Source organism: Xiphophorus hellerii, chromosome 13, assembly GCF_003331165.1.
Source record: "Xiphophorus hellerii strain 12219 chromosome 13, Xiphophorus_hellerii-4.1, whole genome shotgun sequence".
NCBI lineage: Eukaryota > Metazoa > Chordata > Actinopteri > Cyprinodontiformes > Poeciliidae > Xiphophorus > Xiphophorus hellerii.
Genome location: NC_045684.1, coordinates 17,070,866 through 17,083,566, shown reverse-complemented (window position 1 = coordinate 17,083,566; position 12,701 = coordinate 17,070,866). Strand labels below are relative to the sequence as shown.

The 12,701-nt window shown below is 38.2% G+C and overlaps 1 protein-coding gene and 1 long non-coding RNA gene across 5 annotated transcripts in view; one reads left to right on the top strand and one right to left on the bottom strand.

The window, feature by feature from the left end:
• Window positions 1–188: 188 nt before the first annotated feature.
• Window positions 189–12,625, bottom strand: LOC116730772 (uncharacterized). The gene is made up of 4 exons (XR_004341409.1): window positions 12,614–12,625; window positions 5,512–5,517; window positions 351–2,500; window positions 189–283 (listed from the first exon to the last, which is right to left on the bottom strand). It is a non-coding gene; the product is annotated as an uncharacterized LOC116730772 (long non-coding RNA).
• Window positions 6,206–12,701, top strand: part of LOC116730771 (uncharacterized) — a 41,202-nt gene continuing 34,706 nt past the window's right edge. For all 4 annotated transcript variants that reach the window (XM_032580248.1, XM_032580246.1, XM_032580247.1 and 1 more), the window contains exon 1: window positions 6,206–6,406. Coding sequence is in view for 3 of the 4 variants with exons in the window: in XM_032580246.1 (XP_032436137.1) it covers window positions 6,383–6,406 (24 nt within the window). In the remaining variant the exon portion in view is untranslated. The remainder of the gene's footprint in view (window positions 6,407–12,701) is intronic.

Below are 12,701 nucleotides of genomic sequence, written 5' to 3'. Positions count from 1 at the left end.
GTTTGAAGATATAAAAATTATATTAGTTATTATAGAACTAGAAAGGAGAACAGGTGAGGACTGATGTCAGGTTGATTTTGTTTAATGTTTCAATATTTTTTTTCATTATTTCCACACTAAGGGTAATGGTTATGATGACATGATCGGCTCTAATCTTTTGACCCACATGCAGACTCAACAAGTCCAAGTCTAGGAAAAGGGATTTATTAACAAAAGATCGAACACAATTGACAGGTCCACGTAGCGTCTCAGGATAATGGAAGTGATCCACAAACGGCGGCACCTGGAACAGAGCTGTGTTATTGGTGGTCAGAGGTGAGTTGATCTAGATGCAAATAGGAACTGCTTACTCGTATGACGATTCTGGTGAACTGTGGGGGAAGGTTGTCCTGAAACCCATGTGGAGTTTGGTGAGGGTAATGTGAGCCAAAGGTCCAGATGGAGTTAAATGATGGCTGGGAATGGGCAGAGCAGGCAGGCAGATTCTTCGCAGGTAAGAGACTTGGAGAGTGAAAACAGATGGACAACTAATCCTGTTAAATGTTGTAACTGGAGGAAGTCATATTGCAGCATACGCAGGGTGCATGGTAAGAAAACAGGCAGCTGAAATTCAAAAAGTTAAAACTGATAAGAGAATTACTTATGCTGAAGCAGGGAGAGAAATAAAGAACAATGTTAATGATTCAAAAACACATTATGAAAGGAAAAGAATTGCAGACAATAGTCAGTGTAAAATTACATTGGAAAAATTGATTCCTTTTCTTGCATATATCATAAATTGCTCAGAACAAGCAAGAACTAAAACTGAAAAAATAAAAATCATAGTAAAGGCAACTACAAAGTTTTTTTAATGTCAAAGATTTTATCTTGGGGAAAAAATCCGTGATGAACTTAGACATGGTGAAGGATCATCTGAAGCTGAGGCTTCTCAAATCGTCACATAATTCTAATATTACAATGAAACGCTCGCAGTCTAACAGCAAATGGTCAGGAATTTAAAGGTTTCAATAATAATCTAAATACAAAACCAGATGTAATATGCATTCAAGAAACATGGCTCAAACCGTCATTACAGTTTAGTGTTCATAGTAAAAGTTCTGCAGAGCTGTGATTCTTGAAATATGCTGTCTCCTTTTAAAGGGATGTAAGAGGTATCTGTCCAGCCTTGTGCCTCGACACACACGCACACCTGGACGCAGAGGGCAGGGGGTCACCGCTGACCCCCAGCCCTTATGTCCTGGACACACACGCACACACACACACGCACCCCCCCCCCCCACACACACACAGATGGCAGGGGCTGAGGAAATCCCTTTCTTTCAGGGCCTGGGGCTCAGCCCTGCCACACACACACACACAGACATGGAAGCTGATACATACCTTAGCTTCCTGAGGTTAGTATCAGAAAGCTGATTGTCTTCCTGATACAAACCAACCTCTAGTTTTATTACCTCTGTTTAAAACTAGAGGTATTAAAACATTCTATTTAAATATACTACATTGTATATTATGTAATATTCTGCTTAGTGATTAACTATCACTTATTGCTTTTCATACTTTAATTCCCTCACAAGTGGTCACATGTGCGCACACAGATGGCCTGCTGTAGATCTTGAGAGCTGATAATCGACGAGCATGGTAACCAGAAGTTGCGAGGATGAACCTTTAAATTGCACCTACTGGATCTGTAGAGGAATATAATTATATTAATAGTTAAAAATTATGTTGTTTGGTGGGTTCGCACTAAGATATGTTTTAACCTAAAAGAAATGTATTGTGTCAAATGGACTGGGTCAATCTGAAGAAGCGGAAATACTCTTTATGGAGTTGTTTTTTACTGAGGAAATCTGGTGCCGTTAAAGGTCAGTTTGACCTGAATAACTTGGAACTCCCTTCCCTTCCCTTTTCTTGCTTGCAAAGCATAAAATTGGACCGAAATGTGATGGGAGGAAAGCTGTTTAGACTAATAAGGATAACATATGAGTGATGGAGTGGCTTGTTTACCACTTTTGAAACGGAGCAGATGTTCGGGGTCAATAGGTCAGAAGATTCCCAAAGAAACTCCAGTACACACTGTGATTGAATGAGTTTACTGACGGACCGGAACCATGTGACCACACATGCAGGAAATCAGCCGACACAAATAATCAGACTTTACTTATTTTATTCTTTTTTAGCGCTAGAAAAGAGAGACGCTTACCCTCACAGGCTAATTTGTTGTGGAGTGAATATAACCGAAATTATACAGCATCTGCTCAAACACGGAAGACACATTGCTTATATCCTAAGGTCCGCCTCCTGGTCTGCTGATGTGTCACGTCACTAAAGGTCCTCCCAGTGGTCATCCGATGCTCTAAATTAACTAAAGTTAAGTTTCGTTTCTACAGAAAGTTTCCATATAAAACAAAAGGCTTTTGTGTAGAATCTTTGTGTCCATAGTTTGTGTGTGTGTGCATGTATGGTGCGTGTCTGGAGTAAACGTCTCAACACATCCAAACGGCTTACTTCCCACTCACATTTTGGTCCAACTTTGTGCTTCGCACGCAAGGAAAAGCTGGGAGGTTAAGTTAGATTGACCTTTAACGGCGCCAGATTTCCTCCGCAAAAAAAACAACTCCATAAAAAGTATTTCCGCTCTTACAGCTGCGCCATAGTTTTTAAAGGAAAACATTCAATTTATCCAGCTCCAAATAATATCAGATTTAGAAATTATTGCTGTAGAAATTTGGACAAATGATGCGAATATTAAAATAATAGATTATTACAATCCTTGCAAACAATTAGAAAAGTTAAAGCTTGAAACAATCCTAGAGCCCTGGAGAGGGAAAATAGTTTGGTGTGGGGACTTCAATGCACATAGCACTTTATGGGGAGATCAAGATGATTATAATGGAGGAATTTTAGAAGAGATTGAATAAAAAGAATTGGTAATATTAAATAACGGGGAAGGCACTCGGGTGGACTTGGTAAGAGGTAAGGAATCGGCTATTGATCTGACCTTAGTTTCTCAATCTTTTGCTGATAGTTGCAGCTTGAGAGTGTTTAAAGAAAACACGATGGGGAGTGATCATTATCCAATTTTTGTCAGGATAGGAATAGACACAAAAGAAGACCAGGTAGAAATTGAGGGGAGGTGGAAATTAGGGAAAAGCAAACTGGGATAGTTTTAAAGTGATGAGTGAGGTTAATATGAAATATGTAGATACAAATAAACCGATAAATGAATTAAATGCAGAAATTAGTCAATGTATTATTAATACCACTACTTCTAGGATTTATTCCTAGAAGTAGTGGTATTAAAAAAAAGAAAATAGTTCCTTGGTGGACACCAGAATGTTCAACAGCAATTAAACAGCAGAATAAGGCTTTTAAAACACTTAAGAAAATTATTTGTTTCCAAAATCTAATTAATTATAAAAGAAAACAGGCAGAAATTAGAAAAACTATATGAAATGATAAAAGGGATTATTGGAGGAAATGAATCTTTGGGGAAAAATACAGCTTTAGACAGGGTTTGGAATACTATTAAAAAAATGTCTGGAAGTTCAAAATAATATTTCTTCCCAGTAATAAAAGATAATGGAAATATTATAATAGATCATAAAAATAAAGCTGTTATTAGTTAAAGTTTTTGCAAAGATTCATAGTACAGAGAGTCTAAATAATAAAGAAAAAGAGGACGTGAAATAACATTACAGAGAAATATTGAATTATTTCATAATGATGAAGATTGCAAGGATTTTAATAATATGAAGTTTTCTTTGTTAGAATTAAATAAAGCATTGAAGGATTCCAGTAAATCGACTCCTGAGAATGATCAAATCGGTTATAGTATGTTAAATAACCTTAGTGATATGAGTAAAGAAATATTATTAGAATTGTATAAAGGCCAATAAATCTTTTTAAAAAACAAATTCTGAATGTAGTTTAGTTCACATTCTGTGCTTTACTGTAGTGTCTGTTGTAAATACATGAATCCTTGAAGGGTCATCAGGACGCAGAGAGTCAGAGTGAAGGAAAGACAGTAACACATAAAATAGATATTTAAATGTTTGTGACTGAAAATGACAGGAGGATAAAAACCTTTAGGCTTTTTGGCATCAGTGTTTTCCAACCCTTTGAAAGCCGGGGCTCATGTTTGGTAAGTTATCGAATGCAGAGCTGGAAAGTGAGAGCTAAGGTGTCTGTTAGATGTGAAAAGTATAATTTCTCATTATATTTGTAGGGCAAGCTGTTGCACTGATGTAGAGAGTTGTTCTAGAAGAACAAAACTTGTTTTTTAGATTTTACTTGTGTTGGTCAAACTACTTTATTGAGTTTAAAACTGATGAGTTTTATCCTGTGAGTTGTTTTTTTTTTTACTATATCACAATCTGGTAGCTAGCTTGTGTGTACTACCAGAGTATTTAGCTTGCTAGTTGTGAGGCAAATGATAAAGTGTTCAGTCCTGGAATGTCAGGCATTTTGCTGGTTAAAGACTCAAGCCATTTTGTTCAAGAGGAAGTGGAAGATTATGTTTTTTGGGCAGTTTGCCAAAAGAAAATGCCCAAAATAAAACATATCCCCTGGCAGTGCTAGAAAAGGGATGTCAAGTTTTTTACTCTCTTAAGCCACCGCAGCTTTTGCCCAAGCTTGGAAAAAAGCTTTCTTCCTCCAAAGAGACGCAGGAACAACTCATCTCAGTGACATGTTTAATCATCTTTTCTTTTCTCTTCTTTAGATGAGGCTCATCGGCAGCATATGAATTAACATGTGGTCACATGAGCAGTCTCAGAGTGGCCAACATGCGGTCACATGAGTTGTCACAAAGTAGGCTGAAAACCTACAAACCGGTAGGAGAAATGTTAATTACAGACAACAATGAGTTCATTTTAACTTTAAGTAATTTCTCAAGTAATGATTTAATAATTTACTTGTAAGTTAACAGTGAATGAATAAATAAACTATATTCTATATAAGTAATCTGTGTCCAAGTACATGAAAAACATTGCATCAAACAACAAGTCTACTTTGGTCTTCTGAATTCAGTCTGAATCATGTAAACTGTGAATAATGTCAATTTCCTACCAGTGGTGTCTTCGAGAAAGCTTTCAGTTGAGAGTCTTTGTCTGTAGAGAGACCAGGTTACCTTGCAGATTTAGCTGCTGAGCTTGAGCAATGAAAGGGACGGGAGCGCTTGATTCCTTGTGAAGTGTGTGGCAGTTGGGTGGAGATGTTGAATGCATTCAAAAGTGTTGGATTTGCGGATTTAACTTGACACACATATGTAATATATAGTGTAGTTAATTTATTACCAGGGGTGGCATAGTTACTTTGAAAAAGTAACTTGATTACTCAATTAAAAAATTCCTCCATCAGCTAGAAAATGTGCGTCTCTCTTTCCCCTCCATTCTTTACGTGTGTGATGTTACTCCCCAAGGAAAAAGACGAAAGCAATAATATATGTCTTTACTACATAAAAATGACAAATATAGTATCATACATAACTTTGATAGTAATGTGTTAGATTACTGGTTACTAAAACAAGGGGTCAGATTAGAGTAATGCATTACTAACCGACGTGTTGATGACACCATTGTTTATGACATTTCTGTCAGGTTTACGATATGTTTACGATATTCCCTGTAGCTCAAAGAATAGACTTTAAAATACTGTTGTTAGTTTATAAATCACTGAACGGCTTAGCACCACAACACATTAAAGATCTGCTGTTGTTGTATCAACCTTCCAGACCTCTCAGGTCTTCCGGTTCTGGTTCTGCTCTGCATCCCCCAGAACCAGAACCAAACGAGGAGAAGCAGCTTTCAGCATCTATGCACCACAAATTTGGAACAAACTTCCAGAAAACTGTAAAACAGCTGAAACACTGACTTCTTTTCAATCTCGACTAAAAACCCACCTGTTTAGATTTGTATTTGAAATGTAATCAATTACAAATTTATTGATGGAACTTGACTTAATGATTGATTCTGTATTGCATTGTGTTTCTGTGTTTGTAATGATGTAAAGCACTTTGAAATGCCTTGCTGCTGAAATGTGCTATACAAATAAAATTTGATTGATTGATTGATAGGTCCCCAACCCCCAATGATACACTCGTTCCTCCCGTCCTGCTTGAAGCGATTCAATTTTATGGCACTAGTGAGGTTCCATAGAGGTCCGCGGGAGGTGGGAGGAGTCACAAGTCAGAGCGCTTAAATATAACCCTGGGCGTTAAATAAACACCAGATCGGGGACAGTCACATATCATCTGGATGGGAACTGCAAGGAGATTCCTTTCTGCTGGGAAAGTTGACGCTTGTGGTGAATTCCTGCAAACTCATTCTGGAAAGTGCGCCATGACTTTTTAGGTTTGTCCACAACGCGAGTTGCTTGCTCGACCATGGAGTGCAGCCTTTATTGCCAGGTGGGTGACTTCGTTCAAGACCGTAAAAACTTTCAACCTTTTCGTTCGCCAGTGATCCGCATGGCGTCGGTTAAAACCTATTATCGGGCCAAGAGCGCGCTTTTCGGAACGAGTCATGGTTTAACCGGATCAAAATACACTGACGTTAGATAAATCACAGTATTTGAGCTTCTCTTGTTAGTTTTTTTTTCCGATCGCAATTGGGGAGAAAACGAGTAAAAGGAGGCATAACGTATAATATAACATAGTTTTCACACTATTCCCAACATGACGATATTTAGTCATGTTGGGAATATATGACAGTTTTTATATTTTCGAAATGAGCTTTGAAATCAATATTGGTTACATTTGTAGCCCGCCTACAAAGGGGTGGTTGTTTCCATTTGTTGAGCCAGTGAAAGCCTCTTCTCTGCCCCGTTTGATTCCACTTCCTTTAAAAAACAATAAAACACACACACACACAAAACCCTCCTGAAATAACTACTTCTATCGATATATGTAATCGTCATATTTTGGAAATGAGCTTTGAAATAATCAATATTAGTAGTTGCATCTACAACGAAAAACAATGCGTGAAGCGTTTAACCTACAAGTAAAAACAACAACAAAAAAAAGCACAAGCTTTGTTTTTTTATAAGAGGCGCGGTTCAATAAATGTGATACAGGAAGTGACCTCAGCCATGTGCAACTGTTATTCCTTGGTTTGGTTGTCGGTCTAAAACACGCAGTTATGATGAACCCAGGATCAAGTTTCTTTCGCTTTAGCTGTTAACGGAAAATTTTAATGTTATCCTTTCACAACCCATATCCGGTTCCTTTCTGCAAGACTGAACGGAACCAGCAAAGTCTGAGTGGAGTTTTAAACATGAAATTGTGGATGAGACTATGCGGTTGTGATTTAAAAATAAAACAATATAGGCTTTTTTTAAATGGAAAGATAAATTGTCTTAACACAAGTTGGCAGTAGGTTTTCCAAAGCTTACTTTACACATCTGAATCTGTGGTTTCTTGGTTCCTTGCTGTAAATAAACTCAAGGTTCATCTTTGATTAAATGTAGGCTACAGCTGTGTCTTCTACTAAATATAGCCAAGCCATTTCCCCAATTTATCTTTGTCGTACTGTACTGGTTAGACTGACATTTATGTTACAAATATTCATCTGCCCATATCTAGAAAAATTAGGTAGAGTTTGTAAGAGTATATCCAGAGTTTACCAGCCTCTTGTTTAACAGTTTCATCCATTAATATGTCTGTACACCCATTAATTCCTTGGAAAAGAAAATGGAACTAGAGAATTTTTGTTTTATTTTATTTTATTTTTTCAGTTAACAACATAAGCATATTGTGAATTATTTGTCAGTACTGTCTCAGTCACCGTTTGAAATATGAGCCATTACTATTGTCATCTACTCGTCTCTCGATCAAGAAGGAGAAACTGGAGGTGGGAAGAATTTTTGTATTGCCTTATTTTTCTGTTTAGTTAATGGAAAAAATATTTTTCTTTAAAAAAAAAGATCAAGTGTGTGGGGGTGTACGTGTGTGTGTAAAGCATTTCAAACAGGAAGGAGCTGAGTGATTGGAGGAGGGGTGCATTTCTGGCACTGACTAACCCTAACTCATTCCTCTGACATCCTTAACCCAGGCAGGGGGTAAGAGGAGACAAGAGTAGTTGGTGGAAGTAGAGCTTTTATATTCACACCAAGTGTGTTAACAGCTACTTTTCGCTCTCTATACTATGTATACATAGTATACATGTTTTGTCAACTTAATGATGACTACTGTCCTGAAAATACAGCCTCTTACAGAAGATTAGATTTGCTCTTGGGGATTGGAATTGGACATTACAGTCACATTTTTAGCTAACGGTTTTGGCAGAGTTGGGGAAACTTCCCATATATTTTCTGGTATGTTTCCCGCTGCAAAACTCTACCATGTTTGGGGTTTTGCAGAAATTGGAAAGGAAGTGGGTTTTGGCTATAATTTTTTTAATACATGTGAAGTATTGCACATCTAACCATTGTGCAGGCAGACGTACTGCTTCTTACCCCCTGGCTGTTATTGGACCAACCAAAAAATTGTGCTTTGTGGAAAATACAATACAATACAAACTGAATGCTACTCTTGTAGGTTGTCTGTGCTTGAATGGTGCTTTCCTCTTGCCAATTAGATTTTGCCTATTCCTTGTCTAACATAGCTAATACGTTAGCTTGGATGCTTTACCCTTTTTGCTTTTAAAAATTAATCATGATCAATAAAAAAAAATTTAAATTTACTGCACAAATATTCACCACTTCTAGAGTGTTGACCTAAGTCAACAGAGATCCAGTCAATTGGTGCTAGTCATCTCACAATGAGTGAACTGTAGATTATGAGTGATTGTCTGGAAGGTCCATTCATCTGTTGAATATTCACGGCTACCATTTCAGTATGAAGACAAAAAAAAAACACTCCAAGCAAATCAGAGAAAAAGTTATTGAAAAGTACAAGCCAGAGGATGGATATAAGGCACTTAACATCCCTCGGAGTTCAGTTTAATTAATCACAAAATGGAGGGAATATGTAGCCTAAAGTCCTCACAACCTGAGTGACCATACAAGAAGGAGACCAGTGAAAGAGAACATCTTATGGTGAAGGAGTTTCAAGCTTCGATAGCTGAGATGGGAGAAACTCTGCAGTCAACTGTTCCCTGGGATTGTCACCGGTCAAAACTTTGAGTGAGAAGCAATCCACTGTTGAAGAAAACTCATGTGAAGACTTGAATAGAGTTTGCCAAAGAGACTCCATGGTCAAGAAAGTTCTTTGGTCTTTTTGGCCGTGAGACAAGATGCTGCAAACAGGAAGGGGAACTGAGTCTCCAGGGTCGTTGCACAACCATGGACTGAAGAAGCATATGATCCGAAAAAGAGGAAGAAATTGCTTGGTCCCCCCTGCAAGAGATCTATGACATAAGAGAATATTAATTTTTAATCAAGACAACAACCTGAAGCGTCCAGCTAAAGCTACACAAAGAAAAGAGAGGTTATGGAAAAAAACAACTTGGATGTTCTGGAGAACATCCAAGACTGAGGTCAAAGCCCAGACCTCAATCTGATGGAAAATTTGTGGTATTTTGGTTAAAAATGCCACCAAAGCCAAATTCTGTTGATCATGATTGGTTTATAAAGGCAAAAAGGTCAAATCAGCTGACAGCTCAAAGACGAGGTGAAGGCATTCTTATTTCTAAACCTTTTCAAAAGCACTAATGTCTTGGTTGTTTGGAAACTGCACATAAAAAAAAATCCTTTGCCATTATGAGACATTTTGGCTGCGTTCACATTGCATCTTGAAGTGACCCAATTCCAATTTTTTTTCTTTTTTTTTTGTCAAATCAGATTTTTTTGCTGTAGCCGTTTACACTCCCAAATAAATGCGACCTGTATGTGTTCCGCGGTGTGAACGGGCAAACAACCTGAAAGTGTCCCCCATGTCAATAAGGTCAGTGTTCTGCCAACCGCCACAAAAACAAGTGGTCAGTGTTTGTGGAAGTAAACATGGATGTTAAAGGTGGAGCATAGCGTACATATTTGAAGTTGTTATCCAACCGGAGAAAGCATATTAACAACTTAATCCTCATTATAATCCGTCACAATTGTTGGTTTTTCTAACTGCTGGCGCAAATCACGACGCAGAATACTGACATTTGTCGAGTGTCGGTGACGTTCAAGTCGGATGAATGTGACCTGGAAGTTAGGTGGCATTTGAATCTGATGCTCATTGGATACACAAGTGTTCTGTGTCGCATTCGAAAAGAATCCGACCTGTGTTGTTCACACTGTCATAAAAAGGTCAAATACAGGTTGCATTATAAAAAAAATCGGAATTGGGTCACTTCAGGCTGCAGTGTGAACACAGATTATGTTTAGTTGACTTTGTGTTTCTGTGTTTGTTATGATGTAAAGCACTTTGAAATGCCTTGCTGCTGAAATGTGCTATACAAATAAAATGTTATTGATTGATTGATTAGCTCTTAGAGGTGGAGAAAAACTACTGAACTTTTTTTACAAAAAGTAAAGGGTTGCATGTTAATATTTTCTGGTCATCTGTTTTCTATTTAAGCTGGCATACTTGTTTTATACAAATAAAACTGGTTGTTAGGTTGACTTAACTTGGGGAACGTTTGACTTTCTGTCTGTATCTTTTCATTGTTTTTGTAACATTTTCTTTGCTACTTTTTTGGGGGGGGGTTTCCACAATTGATGTGCAATGTTGAGGTTTTTATGTTGTGTTTAAGGATCTACACTGATGGTGTGAAGTAAAAATTGTTTTATTTCTCTTAATTTTATTTAATTCTTTTACTCGTTTAACCACATTAGTATTGATCAATCTGTTAGAGTATGTAGGCTACAGAGTTTCTGCAGAACCAGAGGGTTCCCTGCAGCAACTGCAGCAGGCTGATGGCGACAATGCCTCACCATACATACCACAGCAAGGTGCCAGTATTTAATGGAAAAGAACAGATAGTTTAGATAATTATAGTGTGATGGAATAAGCCCTGAGGCTTAACAAGTTTCTCTATAGAATGTCATCAACTCAGAGTTTTGAGAAATTAATGCACCTGCTGGGTATTCTGGTCTGACAATGTTCAAAATTGTTCCATTAGCAAACCTGATTCTTGGAGACTCACACATTTAAACAAGATGTTTATCATCCAAGGAGTTAACTGACCCTCCAGTGAGGACGAGGTTGCACTCTCCCCACCCTGTGGTTTCTGACCTACATGAAAATTGTTCAACTGAAACTGGAGTGACCACATTGTGTGTCATGAGTTCTATATATTGTGAGGGCTTGCAGCTCCAAGTCAGAACTCGGAGCAGCTCGCTGCTGTGTTGTTCTCCGTCTGCAGACTAAATAAAGCTTTGCTCTTTGCCTTTTGCCAGAGTCTAAGCCTGATCTGTTATCACACAGATTTTGTCCACAATGGTAACTTCAAAAGATGTACAACAAGACAAAATTGGGAAGAGGGGTGATATATTAACATTTGTTGAGGTTTATGGTGCGTAAAACAATTTATCCCAATTTATTGCAAGAACTACAAAATTAAACATCTGTCCTTTGGGATAACAAGTGGTAAAGTTGTCCAAGATGATGTATTGGAATACATAGTTGGCAACATAATATATTGAAAGATTTTTTTCTTGGGGGGGGAGGAGAGGGGATGCCTAATCAAAAAGAATCACCAAGATGGAAATCCCCAAAATTAGTCTGGGACTTATTACTTGCTTGTTGAGAAGGAGAGAATGCATTGAGTTACAGTCTGCTGGTCAAAACGCGAACAGACAAAAGAACTGCTCTAAATTTTATACATGGAAAACGAATGCAGGGCAGAGGCTGGGGGAACTCTAGAATTGAGCTGCGGAGGGTGGCAGCATGTTGGAGTACCTCTGTACTTTCATAATAATACTTTGATCCCCTAAAGGGGGAAAATTTTGTTTGTCCCAGCGTAGCACACAATAAAAACTTTATTTTAATCAATATGAATAAGCATACAACAATAACAATGAGGAGTGATAGTCTTGAGGACACACACCTATTGCTCAGTAGGTTAAATATATAATCAACATTTAAAACGCACAGCTCTAGAGACTATGTATGAATTATAAAGTCTGATAGCCTTGTGTAGAAAGGACTTGCTGTAGTGTTCTTTAGCACATCTGGGCTGGAGTAATCTTTGGCTATGTCTGCTCCTCAGGCTGTCCACTGCACTGTTGAGGGGATGAAAGGGGTTGTCCTTGATAGCTCTGATCTTCAGCATTCGGTCTCACATCACCTCTTCCAGTGGAGCCAACTTGATCCCTACCACTGACTCAGCCTTTATCAGTTTAAGTTTGCATGAGTCTTTCATTGCAGCCCACCATTGCATTGAAGATGAAACTAGCTAGTGATGACTGATAGAACATGAAGAGCATCCTACTGCAGATGTTAAAAGACTTGAGCTTCCGTAGAAAATAGTCTGCTTGTGGCCTTTTTGTAGAGCACATCAGTGTTCGTAGTCCACTGTAGCTTCCAGTCTAGTGTAACATCAAGGTACTTGTAGGATTGAACCTGCTCCACATCTTCCCCTGAGGTAGAGGTTGGGAGTAAATGTGTTTTCTTGTTGCAGAAACTGACAACCATGTCCTTGGTGTCGTTTACATTAAGCAGAAGTTGGTTCTCTCCGCACCACGTCACAAAATATGAGTTTTGGCGTGGATATGACCCAGATTGCACCAATGGGAATACACCATGACAGCCAATCTGCCTCCTCTGCACTTGCCGC